Genomic DNA, 23,021 nt, shown 5'->3' with positions numbered 1-23,021 from the left:
CAGATTTCCAGCAACTGACAGCTCACCATAATTTCTCGTCTCCACAGATTCTGAATATTGCATCTAGCAGTCCCTGTCCGTCCAAAGAGTAAAGCACCCAGCAATATTGGTATAGGACATACACTTTCAGATGTGGGAGAACATCCTGTTACACAAACGTTGAAACTTTTGCTCCTGTGTGTAGTAATTTTGCAGGAAGTGAAAAGATTAATAGTAAAAACAGAACGTCGATATTAGAATACTCAGTAAGGCAGGTTCAGAAAAACATAATACAAAATTTAGAGGTACCAAGCCGACAAAGTTTTGACAGGAGCTTTTAACTAAGATTTTGAAGTCAGCAAGATGCATTTATAACTGTCACTTCCTTCCCCAATTTTAAGATCCTCCCTTCTCACAAACAGGAAATAGGGTAAAAGTGAAACTTGAAAGAAAGTGTATCAGCAGAGTGCTACTTGAAGGCGCCTTATTTTCTTTGATTTGATTCCTTATCAATACGATAGTGGATTTATTACTGTGATAATCCTTTGAATAAAAGGTAAGGTGATCAGATGCTCTAATTCAGTTGCAAGTGGCTTACAGTTCATGCCTTTTTAGAATCTTGATTGTTGAGGTTGTGCCTGAGAGTGAACATTAGTCATTTGTAAGTGCAGCAGGCCAGCAGTAGAAAGCAATGGCTTGTACACAACAACAGCGGCATGGCACGTTTAGCATGGCACATGCAGTACTGACCACATGCAAAGTACTCACTGGCAGCTTATTTGCACATGCACAGTCAGGCTGCATGCCATCCACAAATAAGTCTGTATCATCTACTTTGTCTTTCTTTTCTAGGTGACAGAGGTTCCTAATTTATGAGATGCTGTTGAGTTTTTGCACTGAATCTTGTACATGGTGTTCAATGCAGACATTTAGGGTGGTGACTGGGATGCTGGTCACATGATCTATGTTTTCCTGAATGGTGTCAAACGTACTGAGTGTTTGAACTACACTCAACCAGGAAAATGGAGAGAATTCCAACATTCTTGGAAACGTGCCTTGGAGCTGGTGAACTGCCTTTTGGGAGTGAAGAAGTTTGTTATTTATTGCAGAATTACAAGCCTCTGACTGCTCCCCCCCCCCCCCCTCCACACAGAAACAGACACACTCACACACACACACACACACACACACACACACAATAACCACACTAACTGTATGGCTGGTCCAGTTACGTATCCAGTCAATGACGACCCCCTCAGGATGTTGATGGTTGGTGGGGGGGTGCTTGTGGAGGGGGTGGTCAACAATGATAAAGCTGTTGAGCATCCAGGGCAGATGGGAAATGTCTGGTATTTGTCAGGCGTTTCTGTTACTTGCACTTATAAGTCTAAATCTGAATATCAAGGTTTTGCCCCATGTGAGCAAGGACTGCTTCAGTGTCTGAATAGTACTGAACACTCTGCAATCTTCCCCTCTTTTGATCTTATAATGGAGGGAAATTAATTGATGAAGCAGCAAAATGCTTGGACCTAGCACACTACATGAGGAATTGCTGCATCAAGGTCTTGGAACTGAGATGGTTCACCCCCAATAACCCAACAATTTTCATTTGAGCTAGTATGATTCTAACTAATTTCCTCCTGATACTCATTCATTAACTTTGCTGGGGGTCAGTTGAAGGCAGTCACAGTCAGCTCACCTTTGAAGTTAGTTCAGACAGTAATGTTTAGGCAAAGGCTGCAATGAGGTTTGAAACTAATGCTGCTGAAATTGAGAAGGTGAGTGAGTTGTTTGTGAATATGGGCTACTTGATAGCACTGTCAATTGCACCTTTCATCATATTGATGATTGAGAGTTGACTAATGGGGTGGCAAATGGATTTGTCCTGTACTTGTATTGTCTGGAAATACCTAGATAATTGTCCACCATCTGGAGATGCCCATATTGCAGCTGTACTAGATCAACATAGCTAGTTCTGGAGTTGATGTCTTTGATTCTACTGCTGGAATATACTCAGGGACTATAGCTTTTGCTGTATCCAGTACCTTCAACTCTTTCTTGATACCATAGTGTGAACTAGATTGGTTAAATTGGTGATATTAGTAACCTTAAGAGAAGATCGAGATAGATCATCTACTCAGCACTTGTGGTTGCAGATGGATGAGGTGAGGTGTGGGATGCTGTAGTTGATGCTATTCAACAGAACGTTTTCTGGCTCCTAGCTTGACCTGATGCCATGCGACCTCACGGAGTCTGCAGTCAAATCAAGGTATAATAGAGCCACTCTCTTCCAACTGTATCATTATACTGCCCACTGCATCTAGTGTTCTGCTGATAGGACATACCCAATGATGGTGGTGTCTGGGATGTTGTCTGTAAAGTATGACTCTGTCAAGCTGGTCCTTGACCAGTCTTGGAAATAGTTCACCCAATTTTGATAAAGCTTCCAGACCTTGGGGCTGAGGTCTTTGTTGCATCCATTAGGCTGGGACTGCTTTCGTCGTTTCTGTCCCATAGTTTAATGTGAGGGCATAAGTTGGTCTTTTTCTGTTTCAAACTTATTGTAGTGGTTTGACATGACTGAACATCTTGTTAGGCCTTTTCAGAGGGGCAGGTTAGAGTCAATCACATTATTGTGAATCTGGCATCAGATTTCTGTTCCCAAACGACATCAGTGAACCAGATGGGATTTTATGACAATCCCGTAATTTCATCATTGTATTTTGTAAGGTCCTGTAAAATTGGGTTAAATGGTGACATGACCATCACCTTCCCCTTTGTCACTAGCTTCTTACCTGCAGTGGTTGAAGGCCTACTTTATTTTATGATGCAACGCCTTTAGAAACTGTCAAGGGCCTTTCCCTGCTGCCATGTGTGTCACTTTATCAGATACACCCTAGTCAAAAGTGAGGACTGCACATGCTAGAAATCAGAGTCTAGATTAGAGTGATGCTGGAAAGGCACAGCAGGTCAGGCAGCATCCGAGGAGCTTGAAAATTAACGTTCTGGGCAAAAGCCCTTCAGCAGGAATGAAGGCACGGAGCCTCCGAGGTGGAGAGATAAATGGGAGGGGTGTAGGGCTGGGGAGAAGATAATAAAGAGTACAATAGGTGGATGGAGGTGGGGATGAAGGTAATACGTCAGAGACGAAGGTGGAGCGGATAGGTGGGAAGGAAGATTGGCAGATAGGACAGGTCATGAGGATGGTGCTGACCTGGAAGGTTGGAACAGGGATAAGGTGGGGGGGAGGGGAAATGAGGAAACTAGTGAAGTCCACATTGATGCCCTAGCGTTGTAGTGTTCCAAGGCAGAAGATACGACCTAACCTGCACATTTTTGGACTGTGAGAGGAAACCTGCGCAGACACAGGGAGAATGTGCAAAATCCACACAGACAGTCACCCAAGGCTGGAATTGAACCTGGGACCCTGGTGCTGTGAGGCAGCAGTGCTAGCCACTGAGCCACCATGTACAAGATACTAAATGGAAGCTGTTGCATTTACAGTCTGCCAATCATATGAGAGAGATTCTTGATTTAGAAAACAATTTACAGAGTATTGAATTGAAAGCATATTGTGCAAGACTGTATTAGTGATTAGGACATTCCTTTACCCTTTAATTTAGTAAAGATATTAAACAACTTAATTTATATGGATTAATGGATTAATTAAAGAGCAATAGACTTTCACATGAGTATATTAAAGTATTCATCGATATTAGTATAGCATTCTTCTTCTGTAGTCCTTTAGGATCGAGAATGACTTATTTTTACTCTGGTTTAGTAGGGTCCAGGTGAGTTGCATGTGCAGTATGTAGACTCGGTCACATGTTGGGTGGTTGAAGGTTGGGTAGCTGGTTGATTGGAAGTTTATGTACAGTTGGTGCCACAGGAACTGTAATACCTGCGCCCACACCTTCCCCCCTCACCTCCATCCAAGGCCCCAAAGGAGTCTTCCACATCCATCAAAGTTTCACCTGCATATCCACCAATATCATTTATTGTATCCGTTGCTCCCGATGCGGTCTCCTCTACACTGGGGACACTGGACGCCTTCTCGCAGAGCGCTTTAGGGAACATCTCTGGGACACCCGCAACAATCAACCCCATCGCCCCCTGGCTGAACATTTCAACTCTCCCTCCCACTCTGCCGAGGACATGCAGGTCCTGGGCCTCCTCCACCACCGCTCCCTCACCACCCGACGCCTGGAGGAAGAACGCCTCATCTTCTGCCTCAGAACACTTCAACCCCATGGTATCAATGTGGACTTCACCAGTTTCCTCATTTCCCCTCCCCCCACCTTACCCCAGTTCCAACCATCCAGCTCAGCACCATCCTCATGACCTGTCCTACCTGCCAATCTTCCTTCCCACCTATCCACTCCACCCTCCTCTCTGACCTATCACCTTCATCCCATCCCCATCCACCTATTGTACTCTTTGTTACCTTCTCCCCAGCTCCACCCCTCGCCCATTTATCTCTCCACCCTGGAGGCTCCCTACCTTCATTCTAGAAGAAGGGCTTTTGCCCACAACATTGATTTTCTGCTCCTCGGATGCTGCCTGACCTGCTGTGCTTTTCCAGCGCCACTCTATTCCAGATACACCCTGGTGACCATCCTGTGGGCTCAGGGCTGGGGGCTTTAGGGGATCCCACCCAATCAACTAGTTTGTAATCCATGGAAAGTCCCCCAGTGGAAAGGGTTGCCCCATTTGAATGAGACCCATCATTGCGATCCACACTCCTCTATCAGCGTTTGCCTGACTGACCGCCCACCCTCAGCCAACCTGTAATCTTAACAGGCTTCTCCTTCTTGCTATCTGAGACTGTTGAAACACCAGCGCTGGCCATCACTCCTGGTTGCGTTTCTGGAGCTGAACAGTAGCCAGTCCACCAACTGGATGTTAGCCCTTGTTGGTAGGATACCCACCCTTCCAGGAGCATTAACTGCTTGATGATTGCTGCCAGGGCTCCTTACTGGTGGCAGCAGGAACCCTCCTGACTTTCTAATCAGTGGATGGGGCCACAGCTGCCCTGTAAAATCCCAGCCATGTTCCTTGAATGAAGTCGTTGGTATATTTCTTTTTGGGTGCATCAAAGATTGAGGCCTGAAGCAATGTCCTCAAAATAGCAGCAGCACATATCTGAACTTGCAACTCAAATACTTTCTTATAAAAAATTTAAACTGCGATAACAAAATGAATGAGTATATCATCCATTCTATTGCAATTTTAGCAAAAAACTTGGTGATTCACTGTCACTCTAGTCAGCTTTACTGGAATAGAATATTGCACAGACAATTTTACCTTAACTCAATAAGATCAAGTCTGGCATTTGCAAAAGATACTTTTGCCAAAAATGTGTCACTTAACCTCAAAAGTATTGACATTTAGATTTGTGGAAATTTAATACTTTTTTTCAGTCTGAAGAAATGCATAATCAATGATTCTGGAGTTCTGGTATACACTGCCTGGAAGGGTAGCTGAAGCTTGAAACCACATAACTTTTAAAACGTGCTTGGACAAGCATGTAAAGTCATAAGGTTCAAGGCTCTGGAGCTAGCGCTGGAACGTGAAACTAATGTGGGTAATTGTGTATTTTTGGCGATATGCTCTCAGTGGGCTGAACAGCCTCTTCAGTATTGTATAATTCTATGTATGTTCTTCTATTGCTGTTTTACAAATGTTATCAGCAAGGAAGAAATTGTCTTGTGCTGTGTATCTGAACGAAATGTTTCTTTGGAGTGGGAGTAGGCTTTTTAGCTGCTGCTTTGGCTGTTCATGTATGGTTACTTAAGGGCTTTCTTGTAATTAAAAATGTTAACTTCAGTTAATTTTGTTTAAAGCAAGGCACCTCTTCAGATTATTCATGGAGCAACAGACCCCTGGCTGTTTGTGTGTAGCTGGCCTCAGGCTCTACAGTGAACATGACTGACAGACTCTGCTGCAGTCACATTTTAATGTCACCCTGACAACAGAGCACACACACGGAAAGACGTGATGCCTGACATCTACTCAACAAGACATCTGCATTTGCACAGAAATTAATTAAGGTTCACACAAAGAAGCAGAAGATGCTGAAAACAGTGCAGGCTGCATCTGTAGAGAGAGAAAAAAAAAGAGATCATGAACTATGGAAGATGTTAAAGATGAGCAAGAAGAAAATCGGGAAACAGGGGAGAGGCAAAGAATGAAATGGTGAAATTTGTGATGGAGTAGTAGGCAGGAAAGAGCAAACAATACATCAATGCAAGGCAACAGGAGGTCCCAATCAGATGCACAGAAACCAAAAAGGTGACTCCAGAGGAGGTGTAAATAATCATAGCAGAATAGCAGAGTATAGTAAATGTAACAAGTCATAAGGAAAAGGGTTTTGAAATCTATAACTGTGAATGAAGTAGATTTCAGGGTGTAGACCACCTTGCTAGCTGTGTGCTAAGTGGTGTTTCCCATCCTAAGCAGCAGCCTATGGGCTCTCCAAAACCAATAACCATGCTGCAACCATTCTTACAGGTTGCAACTTGTGCCTGTCTAAAAGGAAGTAACACCAATGACCTTTTTTAACTCATCAAGTTTGTTCCCCTCACAGGTTATACCTCTTATCGAGAACTTTCCCTAACTCGTCAAACAAGGATGAAAGGATCATATAGGATGGCTGTTGTGAAACTTGAAAGGGTTCAGAAAGGATTTACAAGGATGTTGCCAGGGTTGGAGGATTTGAGCTATAGGGAACGGCTAAATAGGCTGAGGCTGTTTTCCCTGGAGTGTCAGTGGCTGATGGATCACCTTATGAGGTTTATAAAATCATGAGCAGTATGGATAGGGTGAATAGACAAAGTCTTTTCCATGGGATGGAGGAGTCCAGAACCAGAGGGCATAGGTTTAAGGTAAGAGGGGAAAGATATAAAAGGGACCTAAAGGGGAAACTTTTTCACACAGATGGTCGTGCATGTTTGGAATGAGCTGCCAGAGGACATGGTGGAGGCTGGTACAATTACAACATTTAAAAGGCACTTGGATATATATATATACATGGGAAGGGTTTAAAGGGATATGGACCAAGTGCTGGCAAATTGGACTAGATTAATGTATGATATCTGGTCAGGATGGATGAGTTGGACTGAAGGGTCTGTTTCTGAGTTGTACATCTCTATGACTCTATAAATGCATGTTGGTGGGAGTCTGGTCATATTTGTATCCCTGTGGAAAAGTTGCAATGTATTTTTTTGCTCTGGGTTTCTGAGTCTGCTCATGCACTTCTCACTCCGAAGCATTTTAAAACATTTCAATTTTCTAATACTTGTTCCTTCTCCAGCTATAGGCAATCAACATGGAGGATATTCGTAGGTCAAAACTTAATCTTCTTCAATGGTTGACCAATGATCCAGATTTTATTCTACAAGTAGTACAAGAAGATGGTCTCATTACTCAGCGAGAGTATCAAAAACTGAAGGCAGAGAATGATCCTGAAAAAAGAATCATAAATCTTCTTGATATTGTAATTGGAAAAGGCAGTTTATCCTGTGAGAACTTCATCCGTATCCTGCAGAAAGATAAAGTTAAAGAGACTTATCCAAAGCTGACAGAATGGCTTTCACATAGAGAACAAGGTAAATTCTGCCATCCATTATCCAATATTGTCTCAAAATTTTCAAGTTAAACTTTAACTGTAATATGCTTGCATTTAACAGCAATGTAAGTACAATTGTTATTCTTCACATATTCCTACAATTCTTTATTGTTCTAGTCATTCACTTAATTTAGTTACACTAACAGTTAGACAGCCTGTTTAGCTTGTAGACTAATAAATTATGAAAGTGGTTAATCATTCAAGTTGAAAGCAATTCTTTACTACTGTGAGGAGTTGCATGCAATATAAATTGCTCTTGATTACTAGGATCATACTCTATCTGTTGAACAAAATATGTACTTTTTATGGTAATCAGTGCATCCTCACAAACATTCCCTGTTCATTTACCTGCATCTTGATAGAATAGGATGGTTTTGATATTAATCTATGCATCTTTTCCCACTATAGAATACTATGATACTTTCAACCAAAGGTTATTTTCTGTCCTTTACTGTGATTGACTGGCAATTAATTGCCACCGGTGATGCATTAATTGAACTCTTGCTGTTTTAATGTACCTCCACTGTGAACCTAATGGTTTCTGAAAATTAAATGAAAATCAAAATGCCTTGTGTATGCCCTTTACATTAAAGAAAAAATTACAGTATTGATCATTTCTCTATCAAAATATACATCTAAAGAAACTTCAAGTAGACTTAAGAGTGTTATATTTGTGGAGTTTCTTAAATCAAAAAGAATCCAACTCAAAAATTAAATCAAAGAAGATTTGAATTTTGTTCTGACCCTCTTTTGAAAGTAATTTCGATGGGGGTCAAGTCTTTGATTTCTCTTCCTATCTGATCACCCACTGACTTAATGTCTACCTCACACCTGTCCATTTAGAATTTTAAGTTGATTGTTTAAACAGTAAATAAAATGGAACCTTAATGATATCCAGACCATCATTCCAGTACTAAATTTATTTGAGAAGTTGCATAATAGACTGAAAAGAGTCAGGGGGTAAAGAAGACATTGCACATCAATATGAACACCTTGCATTCTGTTCTCGAGCTATGAACAGTTTAACTATGAAACTTTAAACAGGAAGCCTTGTGTACTTAAGTTGCTCTAATCGCTGGCAGTGTATTTGATTTTCTCCTCCACAAAGTAATTTCCACGTAGATCTCTGAAAGTATAAAGGATTATCATTGTTGGATTGTTCAGTGAATTCCCATTGTCATGGCTCAAGTGTTGTTATTCCTCACTTGATGTGGCAGCTGAAATGAATAATATATTCACACAGAGCTCTAGATTGTTTAAAACAATGATTAATACTTTCATTTATCAACATGGCAGACTCCTGTAACACTGCTGATTAAGTCATATAGCCACAAGAAATTACAACAACATTTTTAATGAAACATGTCCCAGTACATTCTAAAATTGATTTAAAAGAATGTGAATATATTGTTATTGCATCTAGCAGATTAGAGCAGGTACAAAACAGAGGCTTATTTAATTTTAACATCTGAAAGGACAATGCCTCTATGGCACTGATTATAGCACAGCTTTCAAATATAAAGAGTTTATAATGCACTATGTGCTTCACAAGAGAATTATCAAAGAAAATTTGACACCCATCCACACAAAGAAGAATGTATGACTAAAACCTTAGAAAATTGCAAGGTTTTAAGGAGTGACTTAAAGGAGGTAAAGAGCAAATGAGCTGAGGTAGGGACAGAGTTGAGGAATGTTTCAGAGATAAAAATAAGTGCTCTTGGTTTCTATGTGGTCAGAAGTTAACCTTGGGATCAAATAAAATACCAAGTGTGCGACCAGTCTGGCTCAGCAAGGTTGGCATTTGCCTAGAAGAAGACTGGAAACAATGGCAAAAGAATGAAGGTTTTGGTGGGAACCAAAGAGGGCGTGGGTTCAGTCTCCACAATACTTACCTGGAGGCCAATTCAACTCAATCAGTACCAGGTTGTATACAAGGACTGTACCAGGTTAGGGACTATGAAGAATTTGTAAAAGATGGTAGTGATGGCATAGATCTAGGTGTCAACATTGTATATGTGGAAGCTGACACTTTGGGGCAAGTTTTCCCCAGAATATTGTTATTGGAGGAAGGCTTGTCAGAACAAATGTTGCCTGGTGGCAACTTCTTTAATGTGTAACTGCCTGGAAGCAGTGAGCAGTTAATTCAGTCCTATTTAAAAAGGGATATAGTTAAAAAACAGGCAATTATAAACTAATGAGTCTGACATTAGTAGTGGGGAAGTTGCTGGAGTCCATTGTCAAAGATTTATAGCAGAACACTTAGAAAACAGTGATTGAATTAGACATAGTCAGCATGGATTGACAAAAGGGAAATCACGCTTGACAGATCTATTGGAATTCTTCGAGGATGTAACTAATGGAGTTCAACAGGGGAGCCAGTAAGTGTGGTTTATTTGGACCTTAAGAAGGCTTCCAACAAAGATTAATGTGTTAAATTAAAGAGGATGAGAGTGAGTGCAGTGCATTGAGATGATTAGGAAATTGGTTAGCAGAAAGGAAACAAAAGGTAGAAATAAATGGGTCTTCTGAATGGCAGGTAGTGACTGATGAGTACTGTGGGTATTGATACTAAGACCCCAGCTATTCACAATATATATTAATGAATTAGGTAAAAGGGAACTAAATGTAACATCTCAAAATTTGGAGATGAAACAAAGCTGAGTGAAAGGGTGATCTGTGAGGAGGATACAGCGATGTTGCAATGTGATTTGGACAGACTGAGTGGACAAATGCTTGGCAGATGTAGCAAATATGGGTAAGTGTTAAGTTGTCCATTTTGATAGCAAATATAGGAAGGTAGATTATTATTTGAGTGGCTGTAAATTGAGAGAGGGAAATGTTTACCAAGACCTGGATGTTGCTAAAAGTAAGTGTGCTGGTGCAGCAGGCAGTAAAGAACGCAAACTGTATATTGGCCTTTATAATGAGAGGATTTGAGTACAGGATCAGGGAGGGGGAGAGTTAGCTGGACACTGTTTCAGGAGATGGTCACATCCCTACCTTGGATTTGGTCAGTAGTCAGGGACAGGAGGGTAGACTACCAGTGAGGCAGATGGAAGGGCTCAGGAGGTAGTGCTGAAGGAACCTCAGCCCTTAAGCTTGTCTAACAGATTTAAGATTCTTGCTGCCTTTGTGGATGAGAGCAGGGAGGATGAGCAAACTGATCATAGCACTGTGGCACAAGGAGCCATTCAAGAGGGGGCAGAAAAGAGAAATGTAGCTGTAATCAGGGTAATAAACACTGTTCTCTGTTGGCAGGATCAAGAGTCCCGAAGGCTGTTTTGCCTGCCTGGTGCTCAAGTTCAGTATACTTCATCTGGGCTGCATGTAGGTACTCATAATATAGGTAGAAAGAGGAAAGAGGCTCTGCTAAGGGAATATGAGCTGTTAGGAGCAAAATTAAAATTAGAATGAAGAAGACAATAAGCTCTGGATTATTACCTGAGCCACGAGCAAACTGGCTCAAGGTCAACAAGATTGAAGAGGTAAATGTGTGGCTCAAAGCTTGGTGTGGGAGAAATAGGTTAAAATTCATGGGCATTTAGCACCAAAACTGGGGAAGGAGGGAGCTGTTCTGACAGGGTGGGCTCCATCTGAATAATGCTGTGACCAGAGTCCTGGTGAATTACATTACTAGGGCTGTTGGTAGGGATTTAAACTAAACTTTAAACTTGGTTGGAGGTGGTGATTGGGTTCAGTAGTATGGAAAATTAGGGAAAAGGGTAGAGTGAGAGGTGTGGGGTGGGGGGCGTTCAGCGAGCTCATTAAAGTTTCTAGAGCAAAAAAGAAGACAGAGAGTATGGAAAGGGTCAGGAATCAAACTTAAGGCATAAGAGATAAGGGGACAACTATGAGAATTATACAGGACTGACTGTGGTATACCTAAATGCATGCTATACGTCAAACAAGGTAAATGAATGTATAGTGCAGATTGAATATGATGTGGGAATAACAGAGATGTGGCTGCAAAGCGATCAGGGCTGGGAATTAAATATACAAGGATGCATGTCCTATTGAAAAGTCAGATAGATAGGCTGAGAGAGCGAGATTCCTGAAGAAGGGCTAATGCCCGAAACGTCGATTCTCCTGTTCCCTAGATGCTGCCTGACCTGCTGCGCTTTTCCAGCAACACATTTCCATCATCTGAGAGAGCGAGATTGCCTTGTTGGTAAAAAGTAAAATTAAATTGTTAGCAAAAAGTGATATTGAGTTGGAAGGTGTGGAATCTGTGTGGGTAGAGTTGAGTTGAGGAACCACAAAGGAAAAAAACCCAGTCGTCGGTATGTGGGGAAAAAAATAAATCAGGAAATAAAAAAGGCATGTAAGACAGGCACTATTGCAACTATCATGGGGGATTTCAAAATGCAGGTAGGTTGAGAAAATCAGGTTGGTCGCAGATCCCAAGAAAAATAATTCATGGAATGTCTACGGGATGGGATTTTGGAGCAGCTTGTGGTAGAGTCCAGTAAGGGAACAGGCAATTCTGAATTTGGTGATGTGTAATGAGGCAGACTTGATTAGGGAGCTTATGGTGAAAGAAACCCTAGGGAGCAGTGACCATAATATGAACAAACTCACCCTACAGTTTGAAAGGGGAAAAGTTGAATCAGATGTAATGCGATGGTTGAGTAAAGAGGGTTTACAAGAGAGCTACAAAAAGGATCCCGGGAATGAAGGGCTTGTCATATGAGGAGAGGGTGGGGACACTGGATCTGTACTCTATAGAACTGAGGAAGATGAGGGAAAATCTGATTGAAACTTACAGAATACTGACAGGCTTGAATAGAGTGGACTCGGAGAATATGTTTCCACTAATAAGAGAGACTAGGAACCGGGGGCATAGCCTCAGTGTGAAGGGGTGATCCTTTAGAACTGAGATAAGGAGGAATTTCTTCAGCCAGAGGGTGCGAATCTGTATAGCTCACTGCCACAGACGGTTGTGAGGGCCAAGTCATTGAGTGTGTTTAAGACAGAGATAGATTCTTCATTGGTAAAAGGATCAAGGGTTATAGGGAGAAGACAGGGGAATGGTGTTGAGAAACATGTCAGCCATGATCAAATGTTGGAGCAGACATGATGGGCCAAATGGCCTAATTCTGCTCTTATATCTCATGGTCTTATGGTATAACAAGGATGTCTTGCTACAATTATAAAGGGCATTGTTGAGGTCACACTTGGAATATTGTATGCAGTTTTGGTCTCCTTATCTGAGGTAGGATGTTCTTGCAGGAGAAGGAGTGCAGCAAAGGTTTATGGAATTGATTTGTGGGACGGCAGGACTGACACGTGAGGAGAGTTGACTAGGATTGTATTCACTGGAATTTAGAAAAATAAGGGGTAAATCTCATAGAACCCTATAAAATTCTAACAGGACCAGATAGTTTAGATGCAGGAAGGATCTTCTCAATGGTTGGGGAGTCCAGAATCAGGGGTCATAGTTTCAGAATAGGGGGCAAATCCTTTGGGACTGAGATGAGGAGAACGTTCTTCACCCAGACAGTGGTGAGCCTGTCAAATTCTCTACCACAGAAAATGGTCGAAGCGAAAACATTGTGTGTCCAAGAAGGAAGTAGTTGTTGCTAAAGTTGTTGCTAACCGTTGTTGCTAAAGGAGTCAAGGGATTTGGACAGAGTTAATGCACTGAGCTCGATGATCAGCCATGATATAATGAATGGCACAGCAGGCTCAAGGATCAAATGGCTAATCCTGCTTTTGTGTTCTATGTTTCTGTTTGGTCATTCCAATACAATTAATGTGCTGAATAATTAAAATTTCTAATCTTTTCCTGTTACTTTTCTGCAGCTGTTAAACCCAGTGGACAACATATTATCAACGCTGATGTTCATGCTGCTGGAGGTTCCTTCGTTGTGTGTCCCATAATCCAAACTAATCAAACTTTGAGTACCCCAAATGTCAGCATACCTTTGAATATCAATTCATCCAAGAATGACAGGAGTCTGCCAAACAGTCTGACTTTAGGTAAATAATTGTCTGTTAATTGTTTACTTTTGTGCAATGTTCTGTATTGTTCATGATGTTACTTTTGTAACGTCTTGCTTAGAAGATGTTTGTAATAACACAGAAACATAGGAGGAGGGGGCCATTCAGCCCTTCAAGTCTGCTCAGCCATTCACCACTATAATGGTTAAACATCCAACTCAATGGCCTGAGCCTGCTTTCACCCCATAACCTTTGACCCTATTGGCCCAAGTGACAAGATTTATTTACTTTGATGTCTGTTGCCAATCACTACTTGTGATTAGGTTCCCTTTCAAAATGGTTGGAAAGGTTGTTTTGAGACTTACTCTGGTTAAGCACTTTAGCATTTCACCAGGAACGATAATCTCAAGTAAATTTGATTGCATCTCATCTAACATTCAGAGGGAAGGAAAGTAAATTATTGCCACCTATGAAATGTGAAAACTCAATAAGATTAGATTCCCCACAGTGTGAAAACAGGCCCTTTGGCCCAACCAGTCCACACTGATCCAGACCCATTTCCCTCTGACTAATGCATCTAACACTTTGGGCAATTTAGCATGGCTAATTCATCTGACCTATATATCTTTGGACTGTGGGAGGAAACCAGAGCACCCAGAGGAAACCCACGCAGACCCAGGGAGAATGTGCAAACTCCACACAGACAGTCACCCGAGGCTGGAATCGAACCTGGGACACGGGTGCTGTGAGGCAGCAGTGCTAACTGTGAGCTACAGTGCCGCCCTGCCTCAGTGGCTAAGTTGTTAACACTGGCTTAGGCTTAGGCTTAGAAAATAAGCTCAGACTTAAGATGATTAGCTCTTAATGTTGACTTCTGGTACTGAATTGACCATGATATAAGCTGATCTCGATAACTTGTGCAATTTAACATCTGTTTCCTCTGATTTGTGACTTGAAAATGTTTAGAGTGGGGAGAGGAGGGTTTGACAGGCGTATTCCAAGATTGTACAAGTGTTCCATGGTAAGGCTCATATGATTGTTCTGAACTGTCTGAAATTAAAGAAGCTCACTCCTACACTTGCACCATGTAAATAGTTACACAGATACAATAAACAAGCACTTGTTTTAGTGTAAGTGACTCTTTTTAGTTAGACTAGAAGGTAGCTATCCTGATCCCACTGGACCATCCAGGCCTTTGAAGAGTGTATCCCTTGGACATATTGATGACAGTACATACACAAGGCTGAGTAACAATGGCAATCAGAAGATTTGCTTTAGCTTGACCAAACAACATGGTGGTCAGCAGTGACGATCTGAAGGAAATATGAAGATTAAAGTGTGTACACATCTAGCACAGTGAACAACTTTCTAAAGATCATCCACAGAGATCTGAAGGTCTGATGAACCCTAGAGAAGAAAATCTTGTGGCAATGCTTAATATTGAAGAATACTTTAAAGGACCACAGAAAGCATTTCAGACCTGCTATGGCACATGCTATAATCAAAGGAATCTGCAGCTCTCAGGCAGAGATACAGGATGCATTTCAAGTCAGGAGGCAGGATACAGGCACATAGTGGATTTTGATTCAAGCAAAAACCAGCTAACACAGGGAGAGGGCTAAAGGATCTTCCCAGAATCTGGCTTCAACATGGAAACTCAATCATTTTTTTAATCTTCACCACAGATGAAAAGAGAAATCAATAACACACTCTGATTTTCCAGTAAAAAGCAGTAACCTTATACATTTTGTGTCCCAATGATCATGCACAGCATTTTTACAATACTCTCCCCTTCCCTTCTTTAAGATCGATCTTGTAAAAGACCTGATCAATGATGATTACTGCGATGGTCAGCACTAGATTCTTAGTTTTTTTTATGATCTCTAACAATTATTATAATCGGCAGGCCCCTTGGGATCTTTCTACATTGCATTCCAAAGTTACTGGCTGTCCCCTTTTTGATCATTCACCTCATTATTTATCTCTAAGGACTGTTTGAATTCGATTGTCCATTTTACTGGCTATCTCTATCAAATTCCATTAGTGCTTAAAAAATTGATTCTGTTATAAACACTCAATAATAATAATTATAATTTTTATTATCCTTTCTATTGTTAACATTTTTTTAGCTAGTCAGACAACATATGCCAGGCATCCCTTTAATGTTTTATAATTGCATTGAAATCTATCTCTGTGATTATTTAAAGGATCTTTAACTAGAACTTATTAATATTGTAAATAGTTTCAAAGAGACAGTTAATTTCTGCAGGATAACTTTGGCTGCTGTTTTTTTTTAATGGCTGAACACAGCCAAAATGAGACTAGAATGAATTACTTATTGTAGTGATTTTTAAAAAGTTTTTGAATTACAATTTGATTTTGTTACAAATCTTCCAATTTTTTAAATCTTCTTTATTGCTGTGTTTGCAGTCTTTGGAATCTTGCCAGTCAGATAATGCTTTCTTTTGCCTTGGAATGATTCCCCTCTCAAAGGCCCATTTTTTTTTCACTTAAGCTAAAGCAAGTTTTGTTTGTGGTCATTTTTGTGTCTCTTAAAACAGTCAATTGAAGCAAGCTTTTAAATTCTGGCCATGTTGTGTCTCTTAAAAAGAGGGATCTCCAAAAATATAGATATGCTATATACCCTTACAGATACTTTTAGGAGGGACCTCACTTAAAAAATGATTCTTTGAGATCTTGGATTAATTCGGGCACCAGTTATCATAACATCATGATAGTAGGTGGTGTGTATGGCACACAATCAGTGTTGAACCTTTCAGACCCATGTACAACAATATCCTTTCCCTTAATGTATTGTAATAAATCAATACTCTTATAATCTAAACTATTTTAAGACTGACATTATGTATGATGAAATTTCTGGTAAATACAGGCAGGAAGTGTGAAGTTTTATAAATACTTTGCTGAAAGAATGAAATATTTACTATGTAGTGCGGTGAAGAAGGCATATGGCGTACTGGCTTTTATTGGTAGAGGAATTGAGTTCCGGAGTACTGAGATCATGTTGCAGTTGTATAAGACTCTGGTGCGGCCACATCTGGAGTATTGTGTGCAGCTTTGGTCGCCATACTATAGGACGGATATGGAGGCACTGGAACGGGTGCAGAGGAGGCTTACCAGGATGTTGCCTGGTATGGTAGAAAGATCGTATGAGGAAAGGCTGAGGCACTTGGGGTTGTTTTCATTGGAGAAAAGAAGGTTTAGGGGTGACTTGATAGAGGTGTATAAGATGATTAGGGGTTTAGATAGGGTCGACAGTGAGAATCTTTTTCCACGTATGGAGTCAGCTATTACAAGGGGGCATAGCTTTAAATTAAGGGGGGGTAGGTATAGGACAGATGTTAGGGGTAGGTTCTTTACTCAGCGAGTCGTGAGTTCATGGAATGCCCTGCCAGTAGCAGTGGTGGACTCTCCCTCATTATGGGCATTTAAGCGGGCTTTGGATAGGCATATGGAGGATAGTGGGCTAGTGTAGGTTAGGTGGGCTTGGATCGGCGCAACATCGAGGGCCGAAGGGCCTGTACTGCGCTGTATTCTTCTATGTTCTATGTTCTATGTATGTAATTAACTAAAATATTCAAGAGGCTAAAATGATTAAAATGATATCTTGTTTACAGGTTCCACAAAGGAAATAAGTGTCAAAGAGTTGGAGGATAAAGTAACAGGTAATAAATTTTACTCTTGATTAAAAACAGGTAGAATATATGACAGATACAGGATAATAGGACGGAGGGTTACTAATCCTCCAGGTTTGAGCTGAGGTCCTCAAACATCAGTAGTTAATCTCTCAAACACTGCTGTGAGCAAGCCAAAAACAAATAAATTTGGCATTTTAAAAAAAAATATGGGCAGTATTTCCATTTTCTTAAGACACTTTTGCTAACTAATTGTAGGGAAACAGGTAACAGAAATTAAAAGGATGTTTTACTAGACAAGGGGGGGGTTGAAGCAGCAGGTCATGTGATGAAGCTTTAATCATTATTGCAAGTCCCACATCATAGATGTATCCATAAAAATATTGAAACACTCTATCTTGTACACAGATACTCAATCATGTAGTGTTTCAGAAAACCTTATATTCACATCTCCTACATTTTCCCATACCATGTAATAATGACTAGATTAAAACATCCTGTAAGGTTTTAGTTGAAATATTGGACAGACTGAACAGAATTTGTCTAAAGTTTGAGAATTTTTGGTTGACTCACTTATTCGGTCCTGCCATATGGCTCCTGTAACAAATGGGAGAAGTTACGTCCCATTAAAGGCTGGTGAGATGGCAGTAGTTTCCACTGGCTACATTTCGCCTTCATTTACAAAGGAAACCCTGATGCCTATCTCCTGTAAAAGTTGTGAAGCCTCTTGCTGAGCAATTGTACCTGCCCATTTAGGTTCAGAAATTCACTGCTGTTGTTATTCAAGACCAATAACTGCCTGCCAATTAAGATGACAGATAACTTTTAGTTTTATTGAGCCATTGGAGATTCTTCAAATGTTGCCCTAACCAATGGGGTGACACGGTGGTTCAGTGGTGAGCACTGCTGCCTCACAGCACCAGGGACTTGGGTTTGATTCTAGCCTCGGGTTGCTGTCTGTGTGAGGTTCGCACATACTCCCTGTGTCTGTGTGGGTTTCCTCCGGGTGCTCCGGTTTCCTCCCACAATCCAAAGATGCGCAGGTCAGGTGGGTTGGCAAAGCTAAGTTGCCTATAGTGTCCAGTGATATGCAGGCTAGGTAGATTAGCTGTGGGAAATGTAGAGTAGCTGGGTGGGTCTGGGTGGGATGCTCTTTGGAAAGTTGGCATGGACTCAATGAGCCAAACAGCCTGCTTCCACAATGTAGGCATTCTATCCTACGACTCAATGTGGTAGGATACAAGTTGGTCCTTGAGAGCAGGACACTGAAGGATGGAACAAAATTTATGTTACAAAACTTCTTTTGCGTTGTCAAATTGTAGAACCAGCTCAGAAAATCAATTGGCTGCAAATTTGTTACTGATAATATTGAAGCACTAATCTATGTATTGATTACATTGCACACATTTTTAAACCCAGGCAGAACCTTGCAATTTGATGGAGGGCTGTGAGATGCACAACCTTCATAGGGTTGCTACCCTCACTACCCATTTTCTCTAGTTAACTTTCAATTGTCCTGTTCAACATAACAGCTGGTCAAGGCACAGGACCCCAAACAGCTGCTAAATTGTTGACCTTCCAGAAAGTACTATTAAAACACATCTGTGTTGAATTAAGGCGAAAAAAAACTGTTGCTGTAAAAACGAACTTTTTCTGAACTTGTACTGTTTGAATTCAAAAAAGAATTAAATAATGAAAAGCAAGATGTCAAAATAATCAGCCCTAAACTTCAATTAATCTGAGTTGTGATAGATGCAGAACTTGCTGCTTTTAAAATTCCATTGTTTTGGTCCTTGGTTCTCATAGGGCACTGTTATCAATCCAAATTAAAACAACAAAAGCAAAGTACTTTGGATTTTGGAAATCTAAAATAAATACAGAAAATTCTGGATAGCTCAGCAGGTCAGTCATCTCTGTTGCAGCCTCAGTAAATTAAAATATTTTTGATCCAGACATAATAAGCACCTTTTTCAATCTAATTCAAAGTAAGAGCTGAAGAATTTTTAAAAAAAATCATATCAACGTATGAATTAGGTACTGAAGTAGACCATTTAGCCTGATCCATGATTCAATATGGTCATGTTTGCTCAGTTTGTGTTTCAAATTCCAGCTTTCTGCTTATCTCCGGTCTCCCTTGATTCCATTGTCCAACAATCCATTAAACTGAAATAAAGAACTGAAGATGCTGGAAATCTGAAATAAAATAGAAATTGCTGTAGAAACTCAGCAGGTCTGGCTGCATCTGTGGAGAGAAAACAAAGTTAACCTTTTGCATCCAGTGACCCTTCTTCAGAACTTTTCGAGCTATCCACCTCTGTCTTTAAAGTTATTTGATAATTCAGCCTCCACCACCTTCTGGGGCAATAAATTTGCATAACTCTCTGGAAGACAAAATGTCTCCTAATCTCCGTCCAAAAAAGGCAACCACTAATTTTAAAACAATGCCCTCTCATTCTGGACTGACCCTGAAGTGGAATCTTCCTTTTGCATATCCACCTTCCAACACTGTTCAGAATCTTAGACACTTCAATCAAATCATCCCTGTATTAATTCCAGTGGAAACAAGGCTAGCCTATTTATACAATCCTCATAAGATAAACCACTCATTCTGAGTCTCAATTTAGTGAACGTCCTCTTAACTACCTCCAGTGCATATGTTATTCTTCCTTAAATAAGGAGATCAAAATTGTTAAGTCATGGTCTCTCTAATGCCTAATACAGTTGAAACATAACATAACTTTTGTAACAAAAGCAGCAAGTGCTGAACAAGATCACCATGTCTGGCAAGACCTGAGGAGATTTGAGTCCTCTTGTTATTCCAAAATATTAACTCTGTTTCCAACTCCACAGATCCTGCCAGACTTGCTGAGTTTCTGGAGCACTTTATTTTTATTCCAGATCTCAGCAGTACTTTGCTTTTATCTTCAACTTTTATCTTCAATTCCTCGTATAATGAAGGATAGCAATTCCCATTAACCGCCCCCCCACCCCCAAACCAATTGCTTGATATCTTCACAGACTAACTTCTTTAGGTGCATGCAGTAGAACACTTACATTCCACTGCACCTTGGAATTCTGCAGTATGTTCTCGATTTAAGTAACACTATTCCTCATTATTCTTACTGCTCAAGTGAACATCTTCACATTATCCCACATTATACTCTGCCAGAATTTTGCCCACATACTCAACCTAAATTGTAAAGTGTTGAGGCCCCAACGCAGACATCTAAGGGAGTCCACTCATTGCATCCCACCTATGAGACAAAGACCCATTTATATATTCGCTTGTATTCTCCCAGCCAATCTTCAATCCATACTAATATGGTACCCCCATATTATGATTTTCTGTAGTTACCTTTGATGAGGCATTTCTCTCAAGTCTCTTCTGGAAATCCAAGTGGCTCTCATTAGATGAAACCACACTAACTCTTCCTGATGACCTTGAGACTTTCTAAGTATGCAGCTGTAACTTCCTTAATGATTAATTCTAACATCTTCTGCATGACTGATGTCAAGTCTGACTGGCCTATAGTTTCCTTTCTTCTGCCTCCCCCCCTTCTTGAATAGTACAGTTATGTTTGTTATTTTCCATACAAATGGAATCTTTTCTGAATCAAGAGAATTTACTGATGATCCATTTGGTGAGATTAGATTACATTATTTTTTTTCCAATCCCACAAATTAAGTTTTCAACATTTTCCAATTTCTTGACATAGGAATCACAATTTGTCAAAACAAATTTTCAGCCACATACTCAACAAAGTCATAAGGTTTGTGTAAGTCTTGCATTTGGGGCATGGTATTAATTATTCCTTTTGTTTGTATCCATTTTCTGTAATAACAGACAAGAAATCATTTCTGTTCTCGAATTGGGGAAGTCTTGTTCAGAAAGTAAAACACGTCGACGAACTTGCCGATCAAATGATGGGATATGGTCTTACTAATGAAATGTACTCTGAAATCTTGGGCTGCAAAACATCTCAGGAGAAGATGAGGAAACTTCTACAATACTCAACAACAACTGATGTGGTTTCAGGGCACCTGTTTTCAGCATTGTGTGCATTGCATAATTATGTCATACAAGAGCTAATTCAATAAGACTAACATATACCATCTGAGATTATTCCTTATTTTGTGTAGCTAAAACATGGCTTGGTTTTAACTGTGTTTGTAAAGAATGCCTTCATATTTCAGGCCTATAATATTTAGGTAAGTATTAAAGCATAATGCCGGGTCTCCATCTACATTATGTTCTATCCTCTAATTGCGTGTGGTGCTGGATTTTGCTTCCTCATGTGTACACATAGCACTTTGTACTTGGATCTGACCAGACCCCTTGCAAGGTATTGGAAGGAGGTAGCCTCAATCTTAACTTTTATATTTATTTAAAGGCAAATGTAAGGTGCGGTGTTCCGGATATGATTCCATTAGTCCACCACTAGGCTTTTATCATAACATGCCTTATTTTTACAAAACAGCTAAAATACAAGAAAAAATAATTAGAATAACTTTATTGAAATACTTAACAAGGTAATGTACTTTTCACCACTGATCATCAACTGTTTCAATGTAGACAGCATTCCACAAACATAGCCTTTGCTAAAAAATGCTATTCAGCAAAACAGTTATGGATCTCACGTGCTGTCTCTCTCCAGTCCAGAGGAAAGATTTTTAAGAGGAAGCCTCACTTTCTAAGACTTCATTCTAGTCACCGGAAGCGCAAGCTTTTACCTCAACAGCTCGCAGAAACCTTCTCACTAACTGAAAGCAAAACTAAAAGTCCTTCCTGGCTCTGTTTAACCCTGACCATGCCCACTCATGATTCTTTTGTCCCTTTCTAAAGAAAAAGATAACTCCAAGCTGTTTGCCAACTGCCTTTCTGAAGGAGACTGTACAACATCACTGTGGCAAAACTCTTCTGCAAGAGAAACAGCACAGAATACATCTCTCTTAAATTGCACAGTTTCATCACAATTTCCATTCTAATAGTGAGAGAGAGGTGGGAGTTGTAAAACAGCATCATGTGAACTGTTGCCAGGTTTCCTCTGGCTATCCCCATGTGAGACGTGGACTGTGAAAATGGACATATACACTTTGGTCATGGTCAGTAAAGGCACCTCAGAGACTACTTCTGGTTATGCCTATGCTTAAAAAAATAGCCTGTTACACATGGGATTGAAGGAAAGTGCACAGTGGTCTATTAGTTGACCATGCAGGAATAAGGGAATGCATGGAAAGGAATTGCTGTTGCTTTGTATATGAAATAAAAATCTGCTGATCTTACTTGTCCATGTGAATTCATTTGTTTGACAATACAGCATATTATCAATGTAATGGCAATGGGTTTAACAGACTGATTCCTTGGATAGCTGGACTGACATACGAAAAGAGACTGGATCGGTAAGGACTATATTCACATGAGTTTGGAAGAATGAGAAGGCATGTCATAGAAACCTTTTGAACTTCTAACAATACTAGACAGGATAAACACAGGAAGGATGTCCTGGATGACCAGGGAGTCCAGAGCCAGGGCAAAAGGGATAGATCACTTAGGACTGAAATTAGAAAATAGTTCTTCACCCAGGAAGTGCTGAGCCTGTGGAATTGTCTGTCACAAAGTAACTGAGGCCTAAATATTGAATATTTTCAAAAAGGAGACATATATAGATCTTAGGGCTAAAAAACATTCAAAGGGTATGGGAGGATAACAGCAATAGGGTACTGATTTGAATGGTCAGCCATGACAATTTTGACTGTTGAACAGACTCGACCCAATGGCCTGTTCCTATTTTTCTATGCTACTACGGTTTTCTATCTAT

At 40.4% G+C, this 23,021-nt stretch overlaps 1 protein-coding gene across 1 annotated transcript; it reads left to right on the top strand.

The window, feature by feature from the left end:
- The first annotated feature begins 415 nt into the window (after positions 1-415).
- LOC122551479 (uncharacterized) lies at positions 416-22,485 on the top strand. The gene is made up of 5 exons (XM_043693446.2): positions 416-535; positions 7,292-7,586; positions 13,409-13,585; positions 17,185-17,232; positions 21,047-22,485. The coding sequence occupies exons 2-5, from the start codon at positions 7,307-7,309 to the stop codon at positions 21,298-21,300; spliced, it is 759 nt and encodes a 252-aa protein (XP_043549381.2). The 5' UTR covers positions 416-535; positions 7,292-7,306; the 3' UTR covers positions 21,301-22,485.
- The last annotated feature ends 536 nt before the right edge of the window (positions 22,486-23,021 follow it).

Source organism: Chiloscyllium plagiosum, unplaced genomic scaffold, assembly GCF_037043375.1.
Source record: "Chiloscyllium plagiosum isolate Xiang-an unplaced genomic scaffold, Cpla_swu_hap1 HiC_scaffold_7, whole genome shotgun sequence".
Lineage (NCBI taxonomy): Eukaryota > Metazoa > Chordata > Chondrichthyes > Orectolobiformes > Hemiscylliidae > Chiloscyllium > Chiloscyllium plagiosum.
This window is presented reverse-complemented; position numbering and strand designations above follow the sequence as displayed.

Bases quoted from the DNA above. Each gene is read 5' to 3' on its own strand.
- LOC122551479 (XM_043693446.2), top strand. From the start codon at position 7,307: ATGGAGGATATTCGTAGGTCAAAACTTAATCTTCTTCAATGGTTGACC. The intron at 7,587-13,408 runs GTAAATTCTGCC...ACTTTTCTGCAG, and splicing joins GCTTTCACATAGAGAACAAG to CTGTTAAACCCAGTGGACAA. The intron at 17,233-21,046 runs GTAATAAATTTT...CTGTAATAACAG, and splicing joins GTTGGAGGATAAAGTAACAG to ACAAGAAATCATTTCTGTTC.